Below are 26,189 nucleotides of genomic sequence, written 5' to 3' on the forward strand. Positions count from 1 at the left end.
GGCTGACGAGGTGTGGGAAGGTGAAGGAGGAGACAGCAGAGGGGCAAACTGGGACAGAAGATGTAGATGAGTTTCAACGTTTACTAACTACGATGATGCGCACGCAACTCGGGGGCAAAAACAGTACCAGCTCCCAGCTGGCTCACGTCAGCCGTGTACACCTCCAGGCTCTGCCCCGAAACTCGTGAATGAGCCGATATGTTAGCTCTAAAACGGTCCATTAACTGTCTCTGTCTAAAAGCTGATCCCATCTTCTCTTGCACATAATTTGACTTGACCGCATCGGGAAGGCTGTCCCATAGTAGAAAAGCAGACTTGCACAGACGGGTGGGGAGTATTCTCACCAGCTCCAGCTGAACTCACCGGTGTTGCCTGCCGTAGCTCCGACTTCCACTTCCAGCTGAGGAAACTCTGGTTGCCATCACCAGCAAAGGGAGCAGGTAGATCCACAATCACTCTCTCTCTATAGGGTGATAGGCCAGGGGAAGCCCTCCTGGTAGGTTTAACCCTTTCATGCATGAATTATGTGAACCTTAGTCGAGTTTTGTTTTGTTTTGGTTTTTTTTTATGTTTTTATTCCTCCTTAGGCATGAAAAACGCAATGAGATTGAGGTTTTTTTTTTCATAGATTTACAAAATTGTCCACTCAGCTACACCATGAATTTTATTCTTGAAGCAAAGAAATGTGTTTAAATCCCAATATCATAAAGTGATATGTAAACAATGAAATAAAAACATGTTCAATGCTGCTAATCTGATATTTTCTCACATTTTAACATATTCTAATACTAGTTATTATTCACTTCATGGAGATAATATGCAAAAAAAAACATTTTTGTTTAAAAAAAAAAACCCAAAAACAAACAAACTGTTATTTACAATCTAACAATTAACAATTGATTTACACTCCAACATTTTAGTGCAGATCAGGTTTATCGAGAACAGCAAAGTTACAGTAATGGTATGAATTACAGTGTTTGGGATGATGCATAAGTGTCCACTGTGTTGGCTGATATGAAACTAAAACAACAAAATCTAAAAATATAATATGCATAGAAAATATACAAGAGAACAGCTGAAGAATAGCTGTCCACTGGAGTAACCATTATGCATGAAAGAGTTAAAGGGGTCTTCATCATCGTACCACATGATGACAGTTCTTTTTTTCCACACTGCTAAGCGCAACAGGCACGCAGGCTAACTATACTGAGAAGCTACGCTAACCACGGTAATAACAATAAACAACGGTCGGCAGAACAGAACCACCGCTGCCACCAATGGAACTGAGCGGTCTTTCTGCCTAACTTATAATTGGTGAACGCTAAGTAATAAACGGCACACAGGAGTTTAGAAGGTCCATTGTTTAACACGCTACGAACTTGGCGTGACTTCCGCCTCCAAGACTTAATATATGCATACGTCACATGAAACTCATCTATTAATAACAATCAAGGATGGCAAAATCATACATACTGCCCAGTATGATCTCAACCAGGTTAGACCAGTAAAATACTATCATAATAACCCATAAATAATGACAACTCCAAGTTTTTGTCTTTGTTTTAGTGTAAAAAAGAAAAATTCCATGACACTAACACTGGTTGAATGATATTCTGGCCAGCTGATTAGGTACAGCCAGCTTTATGGAAGATATTTTCTTTCATAAAAATTCTGATTAATCCAGTTGTGCCTGCTACTTCTTGTTGTGATGACTGTGGTCAGGCACACCTGGATTAATGAGCGTGTCTAGTAATGAAAGACAGGAAGCAAAGGAGCTGCTTTAAGTTCAGCAAGTATAGTGGGGCTGTGTATAAAGCCCATTTTAACAATATTCTGCCTGTTATTGAATGTTTTGTACATTTGTAGATCCACTGTGATCAGTAAGTTGTAATGCACATGTGTAAATGATCAACTGACATATACATTGTAAAATGGCACTAATTTTTCTTTAAAAAATTCAGGTTGTTCATGGCTGTTTGTGTCATTCACCGTTGTCTTTCCATCTTCTTCAACTTATCTGAGTTGTGGGGGCAGCAGCCTCAGAAAAGAAGCTCACACAGTCCTCTCCCCAGCCACTTCCACCAGCTTCCACCAGAGATGTTCCCAGGCCAGCTGAGAGATATAATCCCTCCAACGTGTCCTGGGTCAGCACCGAGGTCTCATTCTGGACGGACATGCCCGAAACACCTCCCCAGGGCGGCAACCTCACTAGATGCCCAAACCATCTCAATTGGCTCCTCTGGATGTGGAGGAGCAGCGGCTCTACTCTGAGTCCCTCCTGGATGTCTGACCTCCTCACCTTATCTCTAAGGCTGAGTCTAGCCACCTGCGAAGTAAACTCATTTCGGCCGCTTGTACACACGACCTCATTCTTTCGTGTGTCCTTCAATTTTTTTTTTAAATAATAGTTTGTAGACATAAACATTTTTATAGTGTAATTTTCCTTTTTTAATACTAAAACATAGAGAAAGGTTTGGAGTTGATATTATTTGTTATAATTTTACTGATCTAACTTGCTTGAGATCATACCGGGATGATCATAGTGTGGCCACTGAACTGAAATGACTTTGACACCCTTGCTTTAGAATGAACAGAGTTTGAAGGAATAGAGTTTGCTATGTTGCACAACCATATTTACCCAGTAGCCTCAGCTAAACATCCTCTCCTGTTTCTTTTTCATTTTACATCGATTGACATCCGAAATCCTGGTTCATTAGGATCATCTGCTATTTGGTAATGTTGAAAAGACCAGAACATAGAAAACAAACACAGACTCTAACTGAAGACTTCCTTTATTATTTTGTGGCCAACATATAGGAGTGGGATCGGATGGGTATTGGTTATCATGTGCAGCTTTACCACTAGATGTCACTTTACACATTACACACTGTTCAGTTGTGGAAAAAATTATTAGACCATCAAAAGTCATCAAAAACAGTAGTTATGCAATCAAGTTCTAACTCCTGTGTGTATCATGTGACTAAAACAGACAAAAAAGAAAACATGGAATGCCTAAAAGCACTGTTTTTGGCAGTACAATGTCATAGCTATTGATGTAAGAACTGAAGTGATTTTGGTTATTATCAAGAAAACATGGAAAATAGCTAGATATCAGCTCTGAAATTAAACTCTTATGAGCTATTTTGGTTTTTATCATTACATTTGTCCAAACAAATATACCTTTAGTTGTACCAGGCATTAAAATTAACAAGAAATTGAAGAAAACAAGGGTGGTCTAATAATTTTGTCCGTGACTGTATATTTAATGAATGTAAAGGTGTGTGCTAGCCAGTGAATATCTGACTAAATATGTAAGATTCTGATCTTTAGGTGTAACCCTGTCACAGCCTTGGGGTCTTTGAAGGGACTCCAGAGGTTGACCTGTTCGACTGAAGTGGCCCATTTCACTGGATAAGCAACTATAATGTTAAAACATGACCCCTGTGATGATCTTGAACATATTATCCATAAACCAGTAAATTTTCGACACTTGTTAAAGCTCTAACATGATCATTTTGTAAGACATGTGACAGATTGAGGTGTTACAACAGATGAGGCCCATTTAGAGCATCTGTAACAAAGCATGGACAAAACAAACATGCACTTTCATGTTTCTTCTCATCTTAGTATCATCAAAGGTAAAAATAAATTAATTAGCCCATCACAACTAAGGGATCAGTTCTGCTGGACCACCAGGTTTACCCATTATGTTCTCACTACCTGTCACACAACCTGACTGAACTGTTTGTCTTTATCTTTAATGTCTCTGATGCTACAGGAATAGATGAACCCTGGTCTTGTCACCACAAATTGTTTCCTTTTTTTTTTTTTAATTTACTATAGTTTGAGTTCTTTTCCTACTCTCCACAAAATTTTGTTTGATCAAAAATGTTTTATTTGGAATTCAACTTGATCAGTCACAAATCTTTTCATTTCATTAGCCCTTTAAATTCAGGAACATCAGATCCTTAACCTCATATCCCTTAATTTCACAGTAGTAGAGATCAGTTTTTGATTTGAATATTTATAAAATGGCTTTTTCCATTTGGAGAAAAAGAATATTCCTCTTTAAAATTTTTAGAAAAGATGTTTCAAGGAGATTTAATGGCTGCATTGTAACTGTGAATAACTGCTTATCTATTTTGTTGCACTGATATTTCATTTATATGCATTTTGTTGAGATATATATTTTGAGTCTCTTAGTGTGCTGACATTTATACAAAGCAACTTTGTTTCCTCTAGGTCAAATTTTTGTTTTCTAAACTTGGTAAATTTTATCGTTTTGTACATGGAGGTTTCAAATACACCTGCAGGGTTTACTGAGACTGCCTGATATTATTTAATTCAAATTAACATAAAGTATTTTAAAACCTGTACTTACTGAAGCCAACTGCGTGGACAGAAGGAGAAGTAAAACTTGTATTGAGTTAAAGCAAAGCTCTATTTCAAATAAGGCACATTATTTATCTAAGTTTTGAAATAACCATGCTCCTCATATGTTTTTTAATGTAATATAATTGTTGACTTTGCTTTCTTTTCATGGGTCAAGATCCAGAGAGCAGCTAAATCCGACCATGTGACAAAACATACAGAAAACTTAAAATTGACTCTTTTTTTTCAATTGAATGAATCTGCCATTGAAAGCCTTTCTCAAGTGCCATCTTCACCCCTGATGTCTCATTCAACTTGAATGAAGCTGTGGGGTTTGCAGAAAGAGGGAAGGAGGGGAAAGTAGGAAGAAGTGCTCCTGTCCTTTAAACCCATAGGGCCCCTTCACTTCTCTGCTGATGGTCTGTAATTGGTGTGTAGTGCTGTTGTGCAGACAGTTCAGCTGCAGGCAGCTCCTCTGGCTGCCTTAACGTGTCACCAGTTTGTGTGTCCCATTATCACTTGTTCTGTTTTCTCTTGAGGCGTACAAATACACCCAGCAGGGTACAGATGAACCAAAATTACCAACAGTTCCGCTCCGTGGCTCTGAGAATCAATGGATGGATGGATGGATTTATCTCTGAAGCTACGACCTGTAAGCTGGATCATATTCCAAATTGTTGTTTTGTCATTTTGCTCAATAAATTATTAGTTTCACTGAATTTACATGTGCCCTTCAAACAAATTTTATTTTGGTTTTCATGCAGTCTGAGGTCCGTCTCCTTTTTAATGCATCCTGTATCATCTTCAGGGAGGATTCATATTTATGCAGCAATTCCTGATGTCTGAGTCATGAGTCAGCGGCTCACTGAGGCCACTTTGTTGCAGTCAGAGCAGAGGGGTCCTATAGGTGGCACTGTTGATTCTTATGAACAACCCATGAAACAACAGGTTGGTCTCCCACTGCTCATCTGTACACTTGGACACACACACGCACACACAAACCCTTTCAAGTTATAACAGAAAAAGAAAATAACATATATGTGCTGCTTGGTTTCACAGGAGTCATGACATTAGAGGCATTCATACAAATTTCTCTCTCTCTTTTTTTTTTTAAATTTTAATCCCACACCTCAGATTCCTGCATTATAAATTGTAGATATAGAGGAAAGCTACAGGCCATATGCCAGCTTCATATCATCCTTTGCTTTTTAAAAGCTGTTTCATCTTGACAAATTCCACATCGTTGCCAGAACTCCTGCTGCACCAATCCACCTGTGAGCGCATTTGCCACATTCTGTTCATTTGACACGAGATCCCTGCAGAGCGCCTCTGAGTAGGAATATTCATTATCATACTGTTGGAGATGTGATTATTGTCTACCTGCAGAGTCAGTCTCAGTCTTACGTTCATTGTCACCAGCCAAGCGAAAATGTAATTAAACATATTCAGTGTGAGGTATGGAGCTCCTTTCTAATTTGCTATTTAATCTCTTTTTTTTTTTTTTTTTTTTTTTTCTTTTCACTCTCAACGTTCTGGGAATAAAACCGCAATCCCTATGAGGTCTGAGCTGGGAATTGGATGTCACAATACTTGCTGACGTGACGCCCGCAAACCCTCTAATTTGCCAATCCAGCCCCGGAGTGCGCGTCCCGTTCCCCCTCTTTCAGTTTCTGCACCAGCACTCTCCGGTCCACAGCCACAGGGTGCAGAGCACAGCGGCACCAGCACAGGATCTACTCCAACACCTCCACCACTCATTCCCGAACACTTCTCCATCGCGTTGAAAGTTAGATAGATTTTTTTTTTTTTTGCAATCGTTACATGACACTTGTCAAATTAGATCCACGTGATTCGGACCAGCACTCTATGAAAAAAAGGAGGAAGAAGACAACAACATTGCGGTGTGCGTTACGCAGCGGAGGGACGGAAAGTGTTGACTTTTTTTTTTTTTTTCTCTCTTTTCTCCTTCTCTTGTCTTTGATTAAAATTTTGCTGCTTGATAAGAGCAGACGACTTTATTTGGATGCCAAAAATTGGATGAGACAGCGGCGCCGCATGCTGTGCAACAAGAGAAATGGTAAGAAACAACCAAAACACTGCATCACCTCAGACTTTTCATGTTATTCAACTACATTTGTTTGGCTTTTATAGGAGTCTGTAGAGATATCCTTAATTGTTTTGCATTATTGTCACTGTTCCAAGCTTGCAGACAAAAAAAAATAAAATAAAAATTGACATTTAACGCAAAAAATGCCAAATGTTGAAGATTCTTGCGATGCTGAGAGATAATTGGCAACAGACGGATTGTTTTAACAGACTCCGACGCGCGTTTTTTCCCCCTGATATTTAACAGTCGGATCTTTACGCACGGTGGCTATGTAAACTGGGCACTAAAATGGATGTGATAAGTTGAATTAATGTATTTTGGAGATGAAAACGACCTCACTTTTCCCCCTGTTTGCCTTGTTTAGGTTGAGAGCCCACTGTGCGTGTAGTTACCATTTCCTCGTGTCTGTAACAGCAGGTGGTGACGCACGGAATACAAGAGTTTTGTGTTAAATGGAGAACTGCCCACAGAGGATAAATTGCGTTCAAAGTTGTGAGGATATCTGCTGAGGGGTGTTATCCATCCGGCGGCTTCCTCCTCCTCCTCCTCCTCCTCCTCCTTCTCACCCCTCCTCACGATTACAAATGAGTCCACGGCGAGACATGGGGCCGCTCCAGTGCGTGGGACTCACCGCGCTTCTCCTGTGCACAGGTAAGACCCCGGAGGAACCCCGGTTAATGCCACTGAGCCACTTGTGTCCATAAAGCTGAACACAAATTATGGAAATGAAAGGGAACGGCCATGGTCACATAGTAAAAGGAGCTGTAAATGCTTCAACCTTTATTGAGCTATTTTATTCAGCATGGGGCAAATAATGAAATGCAAATTATTTCCTTTTAGCCAAGAGGACATATATAATTTATGAGACATATAATTAGCTGTAAGCTGTTGTGACAGAATACAAAATGACTTGTAATATTAACATGAATGAACTGTGACAGTTGCCTAGAGAGTGTGTGGGTTTGGGGGTGTTGTGTCAGCACTGAAATGGGATGCAGTGTGTGAGCGTGGCACTGCAGAGCACCAGGAATAACAACAGGCTGCAGACACAAGCCACGGGAAGAAGACACAAGTGCATCTTTTCTGCACGAGTTTGTGTAGTTGTGTGCCTACAAGGGTCCATATGTGGGTGAAAGTGTGTTTCACCTGAGTGTAGTTAAGTTTTATTTTAGCTCACATGAACATGAGTGTGTGTAGAGAATGTAAATGTTTGGGTGTGACTGGCTTTTGGTAAGTTGTGAAAAAAACAAAAAATAAACAAACAAACAAACAAACAAAAAAGAATGTCAAATGTTCAAGTGAATCACTCTAGGATCAACCCCCTAAGTAAGACATACAGTTTTAAGCCCAAATATGATTGTTGAAGGAAACTCATTTTTGTTGAGTGTTATTTTTGCAGCTTTCTTTGTCTTTCCACTCATGCAGTCTGCAAACGCAGCACCAGTGTAGATACAGTTTAAACCTATGTCCACTAAGAAAACTCAAGCACTCAGTTTAGACAGAATAGGAGTGATTATTTCAGAATCATCACTGAGATAAGTATTTTTTTTCCCGAATTTGGTCTTTTATTGCCGTTACATTTTCTGACTTAGTTTCAGCAAATCCTCCTGTTTAATGAGCTGAAAGCTGTGTTCTGATTTGTGCTCAATAATTCTCTTAAGCTACATCGACTTCTGAAAAAGACAAGATTCAGATATGACTCCTTCCTTTAATGACACTTTCCTTTCAGTGGAAAACATTCCTTTTAGCACCGTCTTGAAAAGGTTGCATGTCATATTTGCACATATTGAAAAACCTGTTGATATCCAAGTCTTTCATATTTTTTTTATAGTCTGTGTGTTTTCTCGTGACGAGTGTGTAGATAAATCTTTATTTTTAATGAGATGAATTCTGTGCATGACACAGAGCTGCAGATAAACAGGAACTTCTAATGTCCACAGAACCCTTCGAAAAATCACATTATGTTACATGTCTAATAGAAAATTCTATATTTCGAATTTGCTTTAATTTTCAATATTAAAAAGGAATATACTGTTACATGACCTGTATCAAGTGTTGTAATATTCCGATTAATAGCCTTGGATGTAAATGTCTCAGGGCATCAATACTATTGGAGGTTAAAGTTTTCATTACGTTACTTACTGCTTTATTTGTAGATTGAAAAGGAACAGCTGGTTACATCTTATTATATAGATCTGTCATGTGGGAGGGATTGTAGAGTTAGTGAAACAATCATCCAAATCTTTTCTGTAAGTGCCTCAAATTTCATAAAGCTTCTCTGATTTGACTTTAAGCTTCCATTTGTTTTGCATGTAAGAGAAGTGACCTGAGTAAGACAAAAGACAAACATTTATTCAGTTTTTATTGTGGAAAAAAATGTCTTCACCTGGAAAGCCTCTTGCTCAGTATATAAGAAGAAGGAAGATTGGTCTCACCAGGTCTGGTGGTCAGCTTCTTAATACTTTCAGGTGAAAGTGGAGAAGAGAAATAAAACAGATTCCACCCTGTCAGTCAACCTCCCAGTGTGCAGAGTCTCAGAGGATATTATAACTTTCAAGCCATCTGATTGCTTTCACCAAGAGGTTTCTGGTTCTCTCCAAGAGACACACTGACAGGCAGACACTCTACTGTAGAGGAAACACACACACATACATACATACTGTCAGACTGGCCATCAGGAAATGGACCATATAGCCTGGCATGGTGTGTATGATGTAGGCAGGACTGGCTTATTATTTTTCAATATAAGACAGATTTGAGGATGGGCTCTTCTTTGTCATATTTCTGACATAGAATATAGGCTTGGTACCGCTTTACAAAGAGGCAAAACTGTCAATTTTGTAAAAGTGTGTGTTGATTTTCCGACAGGATCTCGGGGCTGAACAATTAATTGAAATGTTACTGAATTTTCAATACGGCCAAGTGCAGCACTCAACATACCACTGTAAATGACACACTAGAGGAAATACTTGTGCGGTTCAGGTCAGAACAAAAAACACGTTGTCAGAATCATTTTTTAAATATTTATTTTGAGGATATTAAATGGAAAAATTATGAAATGTTAATGTTAGAAACTCAATATTGCTTCCTTTAGATGTTTTTCAGCATAGTAACCAAATGTCTGTCTGAAGTGGTCAAAATTCATTCTGCTTAAACGATTTACATCTTATTTAAACTGAATGATTAAAAAGGGCTTCCTCTATTTAGAAATATTTAACCCAGATTTCAATCTTTCCCTTCATCTAAACCTAGTCTTGTACAGCCAGACTTCTCCATCACTCTGGAATAGAGAGAAAACCTCCCTGGCTTGTTTGTATTTCCTTAAATTACAAGTGTCTTGGTGGGACTAAGATGAGAGTGCAGTGACAGTACCTTGTCACAGTGGTGTCAGACTAGAGGAACTAGTTTTGCAGGAACATTTTCATATGAAGAAGTAAACCTTGTCATTAAAATGGTAAATCCCCCAGAAGAAAATGACAAACTGCAAAGAGCCGAGCACGATGGAAATCTACATCTACAAAGCTTGCGATTTTCAGTGTGTAGTTGCAACTCAGAGGTTGTTGTTCTTTCGTGTAGCAAAGGGGAAACTGTGAAGACAATGATGCTTAGATTGGAGAACAAATGGAACAGTCATCTAATGGCAGGATTATTCCAAAAGACTACTGCTTGAACTTCTTAAACTTATGTAAGATAATCTCTGGTAAAGGCCTGCATCCACTCCACTGTCCCTTTACCTTTTGGAGGAAGGCAAAATAAGTCTCACATTCCCAATTTAAATATGTTTCCTTGCAACAAAATCAGTGCAGAGATTATGTTGGATGATAATAATAATTCTTTTGAGACAGAGTTGAAAATGAACATTATAACATAAATAATGTCTTATATTGCAATCATATATGTAAAAAACTTCAATATTATTATGTTTTTGCCTGTTGTTCAACTTGAACCGACAACATTTTTTTTTTAAATTCATGTATAATATCAGATGCATTACTGCCCAAACATTTGGAATATTTTGTTTTCAGACACATTCCTGTTTTTACTCCTATTTATGCTTTGCAGTAATCACCTTTGAACAGGTTCAGATTACATACTGAGTCCCAGATACACTTTATCTGTCAAGAATAAATCACATTGTCACAATCATTTCATGACAACAAGTAAAAACACTTTATTCCAACTTTATCGGAAAACAATGTATGTCTGTTTAACATTAGGATGTGCCTGATTATGTGTTAAATAAAATCTCATAAGATTTAAAATGTTTTATAATAATAACAACAATAATAATATTGATACTACTACTACTATTACTACTACTACTACAACTAATAATAATGGTTATAATGGCATTATTTCTATAGTATCTTTCACAATTAAAACAAAATTCAATGCCATGAAACAACAGATAAAACAAAATGATAGAATATTTATATAATTGTGGTGGAAACCCAATACATATACAGCACATCACCTTTTTTATTGTCTTTCTGTAGTGTCAGCATACTGTATATTTTCCATTACTTGCCTCAAAAAAACATTTTATTCCAGGCATGAAGGGTATTGCGCCAAACAAGAGTGGGAGGATTCCCACTTGGACTTTGCCTGCTCTCCTGAATTTGTGTGGGCCTGGCCTGAGTGGATTGGGATGGAAGGTTTAAAAGTTACCAAACACATTTAGCATTAATTTAATAATGGAGCTATTGTTGTGTGTTTGCTCTTTACCTCTCACACAGAGACGCACAGACACACACAAAGACAGAAGCAGGAGTTGCAGCAGTGGAGCAAAGGGAGAACGGTCATGTTCAAGAGTTTTACTGAACACAGAAACATTCATGTGCTTTGAGAATCTAAGTTCAATAACGAGCCATATACACACAATCATAATTATACTCACAATCACAACCTCACAGACAATCTTCAGCTGTATCTGTGTTTATTGTATCCATTCTTTAGCAGTGGCAGAGATTCCCATCATCCCAGGCACATTTGGCTACAGAACACTGACAGAAATGAGAACATGCAGCAATTGTTCGAGTTAAAATTGTCCTTTATTTAAATGTACATGTAGGAACAAGTCAATAAGTATAATCCACATAAAAGGCTGATTTTCCATTATAACAGTCAAATAGAGGTGGAGGCTAATTTGAGAATAAAATTGGATTTCAGTTTAGCTGACAGGATGTTTGTCATGTTTTTCTCTAGAGCGGAACTAGAAAACCCTTCAATATTTCACCACTGAACCTGCAATATTTCCACTCATGTGTTGAAGCAGTGCTTTTTGCTGTTCTAATGGCCATCTGACTCATCTGATTGCTGTCATTTGGTCTCTGGTTTGGTGTTTCTATATATCTTGATCAATGTTGTCATTTTCTAAAATTACTCTGGTGTCAATAACAAGGTTATGATAGTTTTGGATTTTTCATTATAGTTTAGTTTTATTTAGTTTTGACTTTTTTTCCTCTAATTCAATTAGTTTTAATTAGTTTTTAGAGCAGATTTGCTAGTTTTTATTAGTTTTCGTTGTTTTCTAAATGCTTAGTTTTAGTTTTTAGCTTACCGGCCGACAGGCTGTAAGCTATTGTCATTATGCGGCGTCCGTCGACGTCTGTCGTCCGTTCCAAAAATTTCAATCGTCTTCTCCGAAACTACAATTCCAATTGACTTCAAACTTGGTATACAGCTTCTTTATGATGATGTCAACAAAATTTAGTGAAATTATTTGGATCTGATTCTGGATTTGGTGCGACTTTGAAAAATTTCCCCATTGTAAGAGATAGGAAGTGGATCGATGCAATAACTCAGTAAATATAAATGATATCCAGTGTAAATTTCTACAGTCCAGCCCTGATGGGGAGATGACCAAAACATAATGGCCACATGCTGATCAGGATCTTCTTCTGGATTCGGGAACTTACGGAAAATTTAACATGGGCTCTTACTGGGAACAAATTTCAATCGTCTTCTTCTCCGAAAATACAGTTTTGATTGACTTCTAACTTGGTATACAGCTTCTGTATGATGATGTCAACACAAGGTACTGAAATTATTTCAATCCGGATCTGATTCTGGATTTGGTGTGACTTTTAAAAATTTTCCCATCATAAGAGATAGGAAGTGGATTGATCCAATAAATCAGTAAGTATCAATGATATCAAGTTGGAATTTGAATTTTTTACAGATCTGATTGAAATATGACCAAAACATGGGCTATTTCTGTAATATAATAAATACACATAACTGGGTGATATTAAATGGCATCTGGATACATTTCCCAAAGCTTTTAATTTGGCCGGTAAGCTACAGGGCCATTGGTCCTATTTTTTTTTTTTGTCTTTTATCTTCTTCACTGTCAAATTCATATAAATCCCAGACAGGACTCTGCTGCTTTCTCCCAATTTTAGTCTCCCTGTTTCCAGGTAGAGTGGGGATGAAAAGCTGACTCTAAACCACAAGTGATGTGAAGTGATGGACCGTTAAATATCATATGGTGCCAGCAGCTAAAATTGCTTGAGGGAAATAAATCAATTTCATATCAATCCGACATTGACAAAGACAAAAACTAAGGGAATTTTATTCATAATTTTTATACGTTTTAGTTAGTTTTGTAAGCACAAAATACAGTTTCAGTTATGGTTTTTTCTTTTAATCATAGTTTTTATTTATTTCAGTTAACGAAAATGTTTTTACAATTCTAGTTTTCATCATTTCATTAGTTTTCATTAACGATAATAACCTTGGTCAATAGGCTAAACCAATGAACTTAGCTAACATCAGTAAACTATTTGTAGGGGCAGTAGGGATATCCAGTTATCTGATAGCTTTTGTTTAATACTTTCACATATTAAAAAATTAATTTAGGCCAAAGCAAACTTGATGAGAGTGAGCATGTCTTTGCCTTTTGATTGATGTTGCAACCAGTTTTGGACCTGGATTTTATTTTATTTATTTATTTATTTAAGGACCATATGCATTATTCAACTATACAAATATAATATATGCCAATGTTAGACAAATGGCTCATTTTCACTATTGTCCAGATGTTAAATTAGGTGGTCAAACAACAAAATAACACAGTCAGCACAGAGAAAGCAGACAGAACATATTAAAACCCTAGTGGCAGTTTGCAAAGCAGGGCAATGTAGGCATTTAATGTAAAACATAGACACTGTTTTTAATAGGACTCAGAGAGAAGTTAACCAGATAACGTAAAACTAATATTGTACGCTATTTTATAAAACTTACAGATAAAGAAAATATGAAGACAATGCCAAATAAATAGATAAATGCTAGGGGTGCAGCGGTACACGTCGTACTGTTCGGTACGCCCCTCACAGTTTGGTATGAGCATGTACTGTGTTACGGCTCATTTGTCATTTTCAAATGACATTTCCGGACAACTTGCATTTATATTGGAGCTTTGCAAGACGACTGACTTACAGAATTCTACTGTCATTGGTTGGAACTGGATGCAGAGCCTCGCTAGAGCATCATGTGGCGGAGCCGGATGTAGTGAGACCCTGCCTGAGCCGGAAGCGGCGGACCACAGCCTGAGCCGGAATTGGACCACAGCCCTTCTACTTCCAACAACCCTTCTCAATATTAACATTAGTATCCACTAGGCCTGTAACAGTACACAAAATTTTCAGTTCGGTACATTTTCGGTTTTCAAAGCCACGGTTCGTTTTTTTTCAGTTATTTACGGGAAGAAAGAAAACCCCTCAAAATGTCTATTAACGAATTTATGAATTTTTTAAACATTTTTCCCCCTATTTTTGGAGACAATAGAATACAGAAAAACAGGAATAATATAATTCTGCTGCTATAAATAAAATAGACAATAAAAATAATTAATATTACTAAATGTATTTTAAACATTAGTATTGCACTTTTCCCTGAAAGGTAGTTTTGAACAAACAAGAAAAATCTAATCACAGTTCTGTCGGTTCACATTCTGCAGAAAAATAACAAAAAAATTCCACATGAAGTGCAACATTAACAAGAGGGTAAACTGGTATTCTGTTGAAACAAACTGAAGAGAAACTGACAACACAATGAACCAAATTATTTATTTTAGGACAGAGAACAAACTGTTTAGGACACTGTGTGTATTTGTGTGTGCCTGTGTGCACGCAGGATTTAAAAAATTTTTTTTGTTGGAACCGGGGGGTAGGGGGGGCGCGCAGTTATATACCTGGGGTGCGGTCCATAACTAACGTAACGAACGCTGTCGTGAAACAAAAGTGAAACTTTACATACTTTCAGCGTTCTATTTATTCCTCTATTATACAGCGTGCGTGATAGACAGACAGACAGACAGAGCTAGTGTCAGTGTTTTAGAACTACCGTAGTTCACAGGGGCCAAACAACGTCCGTCTTATTAACGTCTCTTTCCTCGTTGTTGTCTTTCACCTGAACCTGAACTGATCCAAACTGGACTGTACTGATAGTGGAGGGTCTTCAGTCTCTTCCTTCCAGGTTCACATGATATTTGTTTTTTTTGTTTTTTTTAACCTTATATCAGCTGCTATTTCATATTTCGGGTCGATGTGTGCTCCTTCAAAATGTCCGTGTGAAACTTGCATGGATTTAAAGTTCTGTATCAAACGACATCTTATATTCCTTTTTCTCATACTGTGCCGTTTTGGTACAGCTGTGTACCGAACCGAACAGGTGTGTACCGAAACGGTTCGGTTCGGTACGTGTACCGTTACAGGCCTAGTATCCACATTAGTAAAACCTCCTCCGTAGTCACCATGTTTGTTATTATTGACTTTGTTGTTGTTGTTCTTCTCCTCAAAAAACTTTACTCTTCTTCATGGTATTTGGCCAGTATGGTAATTAAGCATGGCGCCCTCTGGTGGATTGATTGAGAAATGCTCATTCCAACTTACAGGACACTTGGAAGTATGAAGGCAGTGACGCATGACAGTGTTAGAAACGGGCATACCTATTTACTTAAGGCTCTCCATCAGCTCCCAGTTATGTTTTGGTGCACAGCCGGGCTCCAGATGGCGTCCGCGTCCGAACCGCAATGAACCGTGAACTGTGACTCAAGAACTGTAATACGTACCAGACTGTGGATACCCTGTACCGTTACATCCCTAACAAATACAGGATATAGAATGATATTATATAAAAGCTAATTACATGAGGCAAATTACATTGAGAAGAGGACACAACTCAGACTTACAAGCATGCAGTGATGATGATGATGATGATGATGATGATGATGACGATGATGATGATGATGACATGTCCTTTTTTTTAGTGAATGCACCTTAAATCTCATCTTCACCTCAGTTGTATCTATGCATGGATGAAATGAGCAAAAACTTTAGACTTTAGACTCAAACACATTATCTCTTGCCTTAAAGGTTCTAAAAGGACCCTAAGTGACCCTGCATATTAAGGCTGTGGAATCCAGACTGGTGTCTGCCTCCAAGGGAGCAAGGTCTTATGGGATATTACTCATTGAGTGGTGGGGGCTGTTGGCTTGGCTGTATTCTTCTGGGCAGTGCTTAAAAAACAGCATTAGCCCATAGAATAAGCTGACATAGTAGAAATGTCTCCCTCTTGTTGTGTTTTTTAACTTTTGTTTTCTTCTCAAACAGTGCAAAAGGCATTTCTATGAGCTGTGGAGTTAATTTCCATAAAACAAGCAGTTGGATACTTTTTACTGGAGGCCATGACTAGGAAGCTGAAAATTGACTTCCTTTCTTAGACATTGTGGGTTTTTCCCACTGCAGAATAAAGTGTTTGACTTTCCAGGGGCAAAGTCAGAGTTTAGCCCACTGAAGAGAAAACAATATTTTGTCTTCCCTTCTAGAGAAGCACACTTTTGATGATAATTTGACAAAATAGAGTGGGGAAAAAAGTACTATCACTCAATGAAATGCTGTGTTATTAAGTGATGGATGGAGCCCAGCTTGCCCTGTATGACACTGTGTTTTATACCCGACTCTAGAGAGCAGCAGAAGGAAACGCTGCACCAGGGAGCCATATGTCATATTATATGGGTCATAAGACACAGACACAAGTCATAAAGGGAAAGGTAATATAAGGGCTCTGTAGTACACATCCAAATAATGTGTACGCCTCAGAGAACTGTATAATCTGGAATAAAGTGGAGGGAATTGGATTGAAAATTGAATTGAACTGTTTTTAGTTTTCACGTAACACTTGGATGAAGCCTTCCTTGAACTGGCTGGTTTAATGATAGAGTTGTATTAGAGCAACATGGATGTGGAACTGGGAAGAGTTTTGTGTCTTTGTATTACATTCAGAGGCTGATCCCACTGTCTGTCTGACAGTTTGTCAAACAGCTGCATGGAGGATTCTCCTGAATATCCCCATGGGAAACTGAGCCTGACATGTTACCGAGCTGATGGATAGTGGATTCTTACATATATTATACAAGCACAGTTCCAAAAAAGTTGAGGCTTTGTGTAGAATGCAAATAAAATCAGAAGGCATTTGTGAATCATCATCATCATCAAAAGGCTGGAAAATAAGTGTACTGAAAACAGCTGTAGGAACATTTCGCAAATAATTAAGTTAACTGGCAAGGAGTTAGTGACTTAGAGAGGCACATTCTCTCTGGAAAAAGAAGAGGAAAAATAGGCAAAGGTTCAGCAATATGCGATAAACTGTGGAAGAATTTCAGAATAATGATCCTCAATGTAAAACTGTGAATATCTCATCTATAGTACATGATATAAAAAAATCAATATTGGATGCCCATGATCTTCATGCCCTCAGGCTGCACTGCATTAAACCCAGGCATGATTCTGTAATGGAAATCATTGCATGGGCCCAGGAACACTTCCAGAAATCACGGTCTCTGAATGCAGTCCACAATACCCTCCATAAATGCGATTAAAGCTCTATTATGCAAAGAAAAAGCCATATGTGAACATGATCCAGAAATGCTGCAATCTTCTATGGGCCAAAACCCATTTACAATTGACTGAGGCATAGAGGAAAACTGTTCTATGGTCAGGTGAATCGATACTTAGGATTTGTTTTTGGAAGCCATTGATGCTGCATCTTCTAAACCAGGGTTTCTCAACCTTTTTTGAGGCACGCCCCACTAACAGCAACCCCCCCCCCCCCCCCCCATACCTGAAGGTGTCATCATTTTCAGAACATTTACAGTCAGTTGTTTAACCCTTAGGGGTCCATGTTCACGGCTCCGTGACTGAATCACATGACATTTTCAACACATCATAGCATCAGAAGTCAGTTACGTAGACCACTGGAGACGATTGCATTTGAAAGTATGGACTTGAAACACTCTCCCACTTTTTAGTTGATGTTGATAGAGCAAATACAATCAGAGATATAATGTTTGGAAACTGGAGCAAACAACTGATATACTATTATTATAGCAATATAAAGCAAGTCTTATATTTCTTAACGTATCTTCGTCATTTTTTGTCCATTTTCAAAATGAAAAAAAACTGGCAGAATCTGCAGATTCTAATCCACAGACTGCATTACCATAGCAGGTAAGGGCAAGAATGACCCCCACCTGAACCAGATGCGGAAACCGGGAGGACTGGGGTGGTGGGGTGGAGGGAGGGGTGAGAAAACCGGAGAAAATGCCTATGTAAAAATATGCTTTTATGTCAAATATTTGAGCATAGTTTTAATTTATTACAATTTTGATTTTATATAGCTAATATTTGGAACCAATATTCAAGTCTTTGAAAAGGTTCGTTAAGCATCTTTGTGTTATTTATGCAGTAAATTATGGAAGATTTTCAAATTGGATTTTATAGTTTTTGTGTGTTTTTTGGCCTTTCGTGTTGATATAGTAGGTTAAAGTGAAAAAATAATAGGCAGATGAGATAGATGAAGTTGTGCTGGAAAAAAAAGACACCAAACATGGGTATAGTAAACATATCTTTATATAGTATATAAAGGCAAAATCAAAAGTACTCAAAAACAGCCAAAATAGGCTCAGACCCCTAAGGGTTAAAGAAGAGGGGATACTACACAGGTATGAATATGTTTCTGTTCCATCATTTTTGAACCGTTCGGAGCCTGAAAAAAATATGAAAATGAAGATGTGGTTTTCATCTGTACCAAACAAGCAGGCTCGCTTGTATTTATAGAAAATTATTTTTAAGTCGTAGCATGTCTGCTGTACCACAATGCATTCATTTTTTGTTTAACCTAAAAGTAGATGATTATGTGATTTGGCTATTATACTTGAAATTGCAGGAATATTTTGTGTAGTTGTTCATCTTTGTAAGAAGTCTTAGAAATGGTTTCTTAAAAAAATGTTTAAAACATTTCTAAAAAATGACAATTTTTTCTACTGCTAAATTTGCATTTATGCATTTACATTTATGCATTTGGCAGACGCTTTTTTCCAAAGCGACTTACAGGGGAAAACCAATCAAATCAATCAATCAATCAATCAATCAATCAATCAATCAATCAATCAATCAAATTTTAATTAATGCTTTCTTTAAGAAAATAACTATAATTTTCTGTCATCTATTTGGCTTATGATTTTGTTTCCCCAGAAAAACATGCCTGTTGCTCCTAAAAAAATGATTCCTGCACGTAGAATCCGAAGCCACAAACCCTCTAAACCGAATTGGAAAATCAAGCTGATAAAAGCTAATCACTGAAAGGGAACTGCAGAGTCATACAAAGATTCTCTGTAGTTTAGTTTTGTGAATGTGTAATGGCAATGACAATTGTCTTTATTCATTCTTTTGCATTTGTCCTTGTCAGTGTTTCCTGTCCTTTTTGGTTTTTGAATATGACGTTTTTTTTTAACTCCTTTGTCAGAACAGCAGAAGGCTTGAGTAAAGAGCCCAACCATGGCAACCGCAAAAAGTGCAGTAATACAGCTGGTGAGGGAGAAGCAGCTTAGAACCTGATGTACTGAGAAGAAATTAGTTTATACTTGTTTATGTCAAGATTCTTAAATCTTTAAAAACCGTTAAAACATTTTGTGTAATATCAAGCAGAAAAAAATGGCAGGGTGTTAAAATTAAAATTGAATGTCTTATTGTCAAAGCCTTGTATTCTTATGAATTAGACTTTATGGCAGTGTTTTTTGTCATTTGGGTGATGCTTTGCGTTCATCCAGATGGCATGGGTACAGGCAGGAAATCAGGAAGCAAACAAACATGGAGAAAAGTGAACATGACACAGACCGAGGTACATCTGATACTTCTGACAGTATCATCAGTTATTTTTGTAATACTTTTGTACAACACAGTATTTTGTATTATAGTTTACTATTTTGTATTCATCTGGTTTTAAATGAAATGAGAAAAAATAATCAAATATGACACCTTTTGTTTTAGTGTCATTCATATTGTAATAAGAAAAAAGAATTCTTAAAAAAGAATTTATCAGTATTATCACGATTTATATCATTTTTGTGGATATGTAATATGCCAGTAGATGTTGCACAGTTGTACAAAAGAATGTCATGTTACCGTAGATCACATCGGGTAGTGAGTACTGTAACTTAAACATTGGTACAAGTAAATTGCCTCCAGGATAAAAGTCGTTAAACTTTTGAGTCATTAATAAACTAATAATAGCAATTTAGTCACAGATGCTTGTTGGCTGTAGTTTCCTAGATACAGTCTTGGGTCAAAATGTGAAAATCAATGAATTAATGAGAGAATGGGTTTAAGGAACAAAGGAACATTTATGTCAGAGCTACGAGATCTATTTAAAAACACTGTCTACTCATCACATTACAATACATTCACTTTACAGGTTCTTTCTAGTAGAAGATTTCTAAAGGTATTGTATAATGTATAGAAACCAGTCTATATGTGGAATAACACTTTATCATATACATTGAAAACATCAGCTAACCAGCATTTTTGTCATTCGTTTACCAATTTATCACATTAAAGTATGAAAGATTTAGCTAATTTAATCTCTGAGGCAGATCATTTGTAAAATAGTAGACACGTGAAAAAGGCTGGGGACTTTTTTCCTAAACTCTATTTATCAAATAGTGTTATCTGTGCTAGAGTTTGAAACCAACTACTTAGTAGTCGCTTTTCCATTGATCCTCAAATTGCACAAATATAACTTGTGCATAAAAATGTACCTAATGGAAAAGTGACAATTTCACCAAAAGTCTCATTTTTCGATTAAAAGTTTTTGCGCTGGCTAGAGGTGTTTTTTCAGTCGTAGCGCAAATGGTATATCACGCAAAACTGCAATGGAAGACCTTTTTTTGCAACTAGAGTCAGGTCAATTAAAAAAACGGATGTTGACATACGTTACAACAAGCAAAGAAGAAGAAGAAGAAACATGTCGCGGTATGTGTGGACACACAGGGAAACCCAGTCATTTTTTTAATTTAGTACGGGATAGAGGGGTAATATATAATAATATTGAATATATCTGTAAATCAACACAATATTTGCGCTCATCGCCATGTTTATAGAACGACTTCTCGTGTCATCTCGCGATAATAAATAAGTCATTGCATTTGTGATTTAATGGAAAAACTGATATTACGCACTTCTGTTTTTTCGACATTTAGTAAATATCGGTAAAGTTTTGCGCAAATGTCCAATGGAAAAGAAAAAAAAAAAGGACAACTTGTAAACCGGTAGAGTTGAAAAAAACTGAAAACATTGTATAACTGACATGAAGATATTGAGATACAGACAATGAAATGTGAAAATTCAGGAAGGCGTGGGCCACAGGCAGCATGACAAATGAGGGGGTTTTACTCCTTAAGTCTTTCTTCAGTTATATGGACATTTCCCTTCTAGAAATCCATTGGATGTAATGCATTTGGGGGGAGGGATGTGCAGCAAGTTCCTTTTCCCACAGGTTTTGCTTTACTAATAGGATCAAAGAAGGAAAGATTGAAGAGAAGAATAATCGATATATGAAAGCATCAGGATGAAACATTGCCCTGCTTTCGTTCTTCACTCGGCAGTCTTTGGAGGATTGGGAATACAACGCTCCTAACCATGGCTGGCGCATTAAGATCCTTGCCGATGCACCCCGACACACATAATCACACACAAACGCACGCGTGCAGCATCGCTAAAGCTTTTGTGACACATTGTAGCTGCGCATTGTAAACACACACACACACACACAACCACACACAGACCCATCTCCTTGGGCAAACAACTTCACAGCTATCCAACTGGGAGAGGATCGCACTCTGCAGGAGGTCTAGAGACAATTAGCATAACTAACAGAACACTCAGCACACACCCAGCATATCCGAAAGAAATGAAAATGAACCCACACAATCAGAGCAGAGAAAGAATGTTAACTCAATTTTTGTCACTTCACACATAAAAGATTGACAGAGAGAGATCACATATTTATCTCGCAACACCAGCTTTGGTCCCAGAAGACAGTAGAGGTATGTGCTGTCCTCTGTGAAGTGTCTGTTGCTCAGGCTTGTAGTGATGCAGTATAAAGGTAGCTTTACACTGCAACGCTTCATGAAAGTTTTGCAATAAGTTGTCGAAGAAAGCCTATAATCTTATTTTCTTTGTCTGTATTTCTGAGAAAAGTTGTGCCACTGTGTCAGGTTCAGTATTGGAATATTGCAGGAACTAAGGCAGAAATGATGATAGCAGGTAGGATGGGAAACTTTTCTTGTGTTGCCATTGTCTGCCCAGGTCAGAATCAGAAGCTAGTGCCTTTTTGGAGAACTGATAATGGCTGTAACAGTCCTGATGGGTGGAGCTGACCTGACGACTGGTTCAGTTTCTGCTGGGCTAACGTCAACAGCTACTGTTTTCAACTCCTCTCTGTCTGTCTTTATCCATTCGTCTCTCTACTGCCTCAGTTATCTGTGTTTCTGACTTTCGTTTATAGCTGCACCTTATTGATTGACTTACCTCCTGTTTCATCAGGTGTTAAGAGAAGAAAAAATATCCACTAAAGTTTATCCTCTCATAACAACAGCGCAAGGGGAAAAAAGATCCACACACATACAGAGGAATGCGAATTTTAATTTCAAAGTTGATAGACACATTGGAATTGAAACCTGAGGGGAAACTATTCCACACCTTTAGGAATGTGGTTCCCAAACCAAGACTCAATTCCCTCACCAATTTTCAGCTACACTGCCTCAAGAGAGGTAAACATTGCTGAGAGCTCCAACCAATAAAAAAAAATGTATTAGCAATAGGACTTCCATCATCCAAAACCTATATCCGTAAAGGTGTTAATACTTTTATGCAGTAAGCCAAGTGAAGCTCCAAATACTTCATCCATAGTGATAAATAGATTGCAATAGTCTCTCCATTTTTCAAGCCTGATGATTGTGTAGTATATATTTCATATCAGAGATGCACAGTTGTGCGTATAACTTACGCACAACACACGACAGCTAAAGAACTGTCAGCTTGTGTTCTATATGTTAATGTGTTAACTGTGACAGGTGCTCGAGGCTTTTTCAACAGAGTATCTTTCTGCAGAAACAGAACATAGGGTCAAACGTATATCTATATAAGGTCTTGTGGATTCCTTTTTTTCCTTCCTTTTTTTTGCGCAGTGGCTGTAGTTTACTTGGCTGGGTGATACATTGGCCAGGAGAATGAGACATAGATATTGATCGATCTGTGGGCTTCAGGCCAGACCTGAGCTCAAAATTGAGAGCAGCCTTAAAAAACTGTTATTGGTCAATTTCTAGTTAACGCTAAATGTGCTGATGGCCAGTCGGTAGGCCCTATTAGATCAGAAAATTGCAATCTGTGCAGCAGTGGAGCAGATGTCATCAGTGAATGAGAAAAATCTGTTTTTCAGCTTCAGCCGTTGAGCGACACGTGTGTTATTACGTGTATGTGTGAATTTGTGCGTGTATAAAGTGTTTGCGCTGATGATGTACAGTGTTTGCGTGAGCCAAAAAAAGAAGCTGTTATCAGATTCATATTAATCAGACATATGAATCCTTACATATGGTCACACTCTTGTATTCTCCCTGCTTTTATCACCCTTATGTTGTCCCTGCTTTCTTCATTCTACCCTCTCCTTCTTAATCGTACATTCACACATCCTCTCACCACCTTTTTTCTACCTTTCTTGATTATTACTCTATTTTTTAAAAAATAATTTTGTTTTTCTCATAATAATATAGAACAGAGCTCGATGGACACAAAAGGAAATATCAATTGCAAATTAAATGGAGCAAGATTTTCTTCTGACAGGTTTTTAAACCGTGTATTGGCTTAGGTTGTGTTATTGCATAACAATCAATACATCAGAAAATTAAAATCATCCATCCAGTACTCCTACATTAAACTGAAAAAAGGAGCAAGATAGATGCATTGTGTCAGGGGAATGGTTATTATTTTTTTTTTTTTCCCCATGTAAACATTTAAGTAATGTGACAACTGTATTATCAGCTAAAATGAATTTATTTTGTAGATACATAGACTTGTATGATTAGATCTGTTTTTCTTGGGTGCACTGTTGCATAATGTTAATTTACAGATATAAAATGTAAATGACATGAGTTCAGCTCAGAAATACATCCATCTCTTTTTAAAAATGTCAGTGTTGTGTACTTGTGAGGTAATGATTCATCCTTTTTGCCCATTGCTGTTATGATCTGTCTAGGCTATGCCATAAATATTATCCCTTTTATCACCCTGTAGTGCAGTTCGCAGCAAGGCATTGTCCTCTGCTGGCAGAATGTGCTGACCCGCACGTCATGCTTTATTTCTCTAATCCATGGTTGGATCTTCAATTCACATTCCCACTTTGTCTGTTCCACCAATCTGTCTCCAAGAAGCCATTACTTTTACACCCTTTCCATCCATGGCCTTTACTTCTCTTTAGAATTTAATTACCATGAGTAACCAGACCAACCATTGTGCATTCTCTGAAGAATCAATCTAAGTAGAGGAGAAATGGCCAACCCACTGCCTCCTTGACCTGGCTGCAACACAGTGAAAGCAAAGCCTTCAGCATTAGGCTTATATTATGTAGTTTGATTCCTTTCTTACTTTTGTCAAATTAGAATGAGGTACATGCACATACAACATACATATTTCTGTGTAAACATTTACAAAAAAAACACATATATGCATGTAGGATATTAGAGTTATATACTGTAATGGATAACACAGATACTAGTAAACTAGCAATTATTGTTTGTTGTTGTGTTATAGCTCCTGCACTTCTTGTTGAAAACACTATTGCATTTCTAAAATTGTATGTTATAATCTATACTGTCACTTCCTCCTAACTGTTCTTATGACATATGCTGCTGACCTCTTGGCCAGGTTACCTTTGTGAAAGAGATCCTGATCTAAATGGGTTTTATCTGGTTAAATAAAGGTTGAAGACGAAGAATACAATGATAATATAATATAATATAATATAATATAATATAATATAATATAATATAATATAGGTAGGTACAATCTCATCTGCTTCTATTAACCTATGGAAAAAAAAATTAGAAATTTGAGCATACAATACATTGAGATCCATTGAAAATTGTACTTTTGAGTTGTCGGCTTGTGATAATTACTGAATTTCAGCATAGTCTTTGAAATTTTTTTTTTGACTTCCCTGGTGTTTTAATCAGGAAAACAACTGATGTGTTTGAGACATCAGAGACAGAGGGTACCTCCAGCAGCAGCATGCTTTGTTGTAATCATGATAATTTTGGCAAAGATAATTTAGGAACAGCACACTGGGATATCTTGGACAGCATGAAATAATATGTCCCATAGCAAGAACTCAGCAGAACTCTTACTGTGTACAAACCAACAACTTTGTGTGTTTTAAGTGGAATGTGCTTTGTTAACAACTGTTTTAAGATTATTTTTGGAGATTTTTGCCTTTATTGAAAGCGACACGTAAAAGAGACAGGAAATGTAGGGGAAGAGAGTAGATTGTGTATTAAATAGTCCAGCCAGGCGGGAAATGAAGCAGAGACACACTGCCCCAGATTCATACATCCTGAGGAACAGTTAACTATATTACACACTGTATGTCACCTAAAGCTCTAGTATATTTGTACTCTAAACTACTAAAAGTGATATGAATTTGTGAATCAGTTTTATATGCAATGGGTAAATATGTATACCCTCATCGTAGTGAAAAGGGGAGTTCATAGACTGTAATAACTGAACAGAGGATGTTAAAGATACTTCTGAGATGGATCTTGTGATAGTGAGTCAACTGCTCTTAATTTAGCCTTTTGACATGTGAAGAGAGTATTTTAAAAAAATCCATATTTGGTAAAACCCAAGATTTATCTCTGCTTTCCTCAGTACTTGACATGTAAAATCAAATATGCAAGGGACTTAAAAGACCAAAAATACAACATGGGCTATATGATTAGACATACAGAGACCTAAATCTCTCCCTCTTCTAAGCTTTTTCTGGATGCTGCTCCAATGTTTGTCACCATAGATGAGGTTTTAAGGCTTTGGAAAACTAGATGATCAGATTACCCTAAATGTCTGATCACTTAAAGGCCATAAAGTGTATTTTCAGTGCTTTAATCTATGCTTAGCTTGTGCCTGCGCTCCATCCAAGGCAATAACTGTGATTTTTTACAATGTCTCTTGTTTAGTCGTCATACTGTCCCCATTTCACATGAGCAGTATACTGTAGTGCAGTGCTTTGAGCATGCCCAGGGCCAGATCTGGGCCCAGTGCCTCAGTAATAGAGGATAAATCAGTTCTTAAAAGGTCCATATAGGGGGAGCCGAAATGTATCC

General features: G+C 37.5%; 1 protein-coding gene and 1 long non-coding RNA gene across 2 annotated transcripts in view; both read left to right on the plus strand.

Moving 5' to 3' along the window:
* Positions 1-6,053: 6,053 nt before the first annotated feature.
* The window catches only part of LOC115429762 (transmembrane protein 132C-like), a 267,243-nt gene continuing 247,107 nt past the window's right edge, over positions 6,054-26,189 (plus strand). The window contains exons 1-2 of the mRNA XM_030149471.1: positions 6,054-6,448; positions 6,896-7,129. Coding sequence (XP_030005331.1) covers positions 7,063-7,129 — 67 coding nt within the window. The 5' untranslated portion in view covers positions 6,054-6,448; positions 6,896-7,062. The remainder of the gene's footprint in view (positions 6,449-6,895; positions 7,130-26,189) is intronic.
* Positions 7,570-15,486, plus strand: LOC115429770 (uncharacterized). The gene is made up of 3 exons (XR_003936832.1): positions 7,570-7,581; positions 13,816-13,819; positions 15,387-15,486. It is a non-coding gene; the product is annotated as an uncharacterized LOC115429770 (long non-coding RNA).

This window comes from Sphaeramia orbicularis, chromosome 12, assembly GCF_902148855.1.
Source record: "Sphaeramia orbicularis chromosome 12, fSphaOr1.1, whole genome shotgun sequence".
In the NCBI taxonomy this organism is placed as follows: domain Eukaryota; kingdom Metazoa; phylum Chordata; class Actinopteri; order Kurtiformes; family Apogonidae; genus Sphaeramia; species Sphaeramia orbicularis.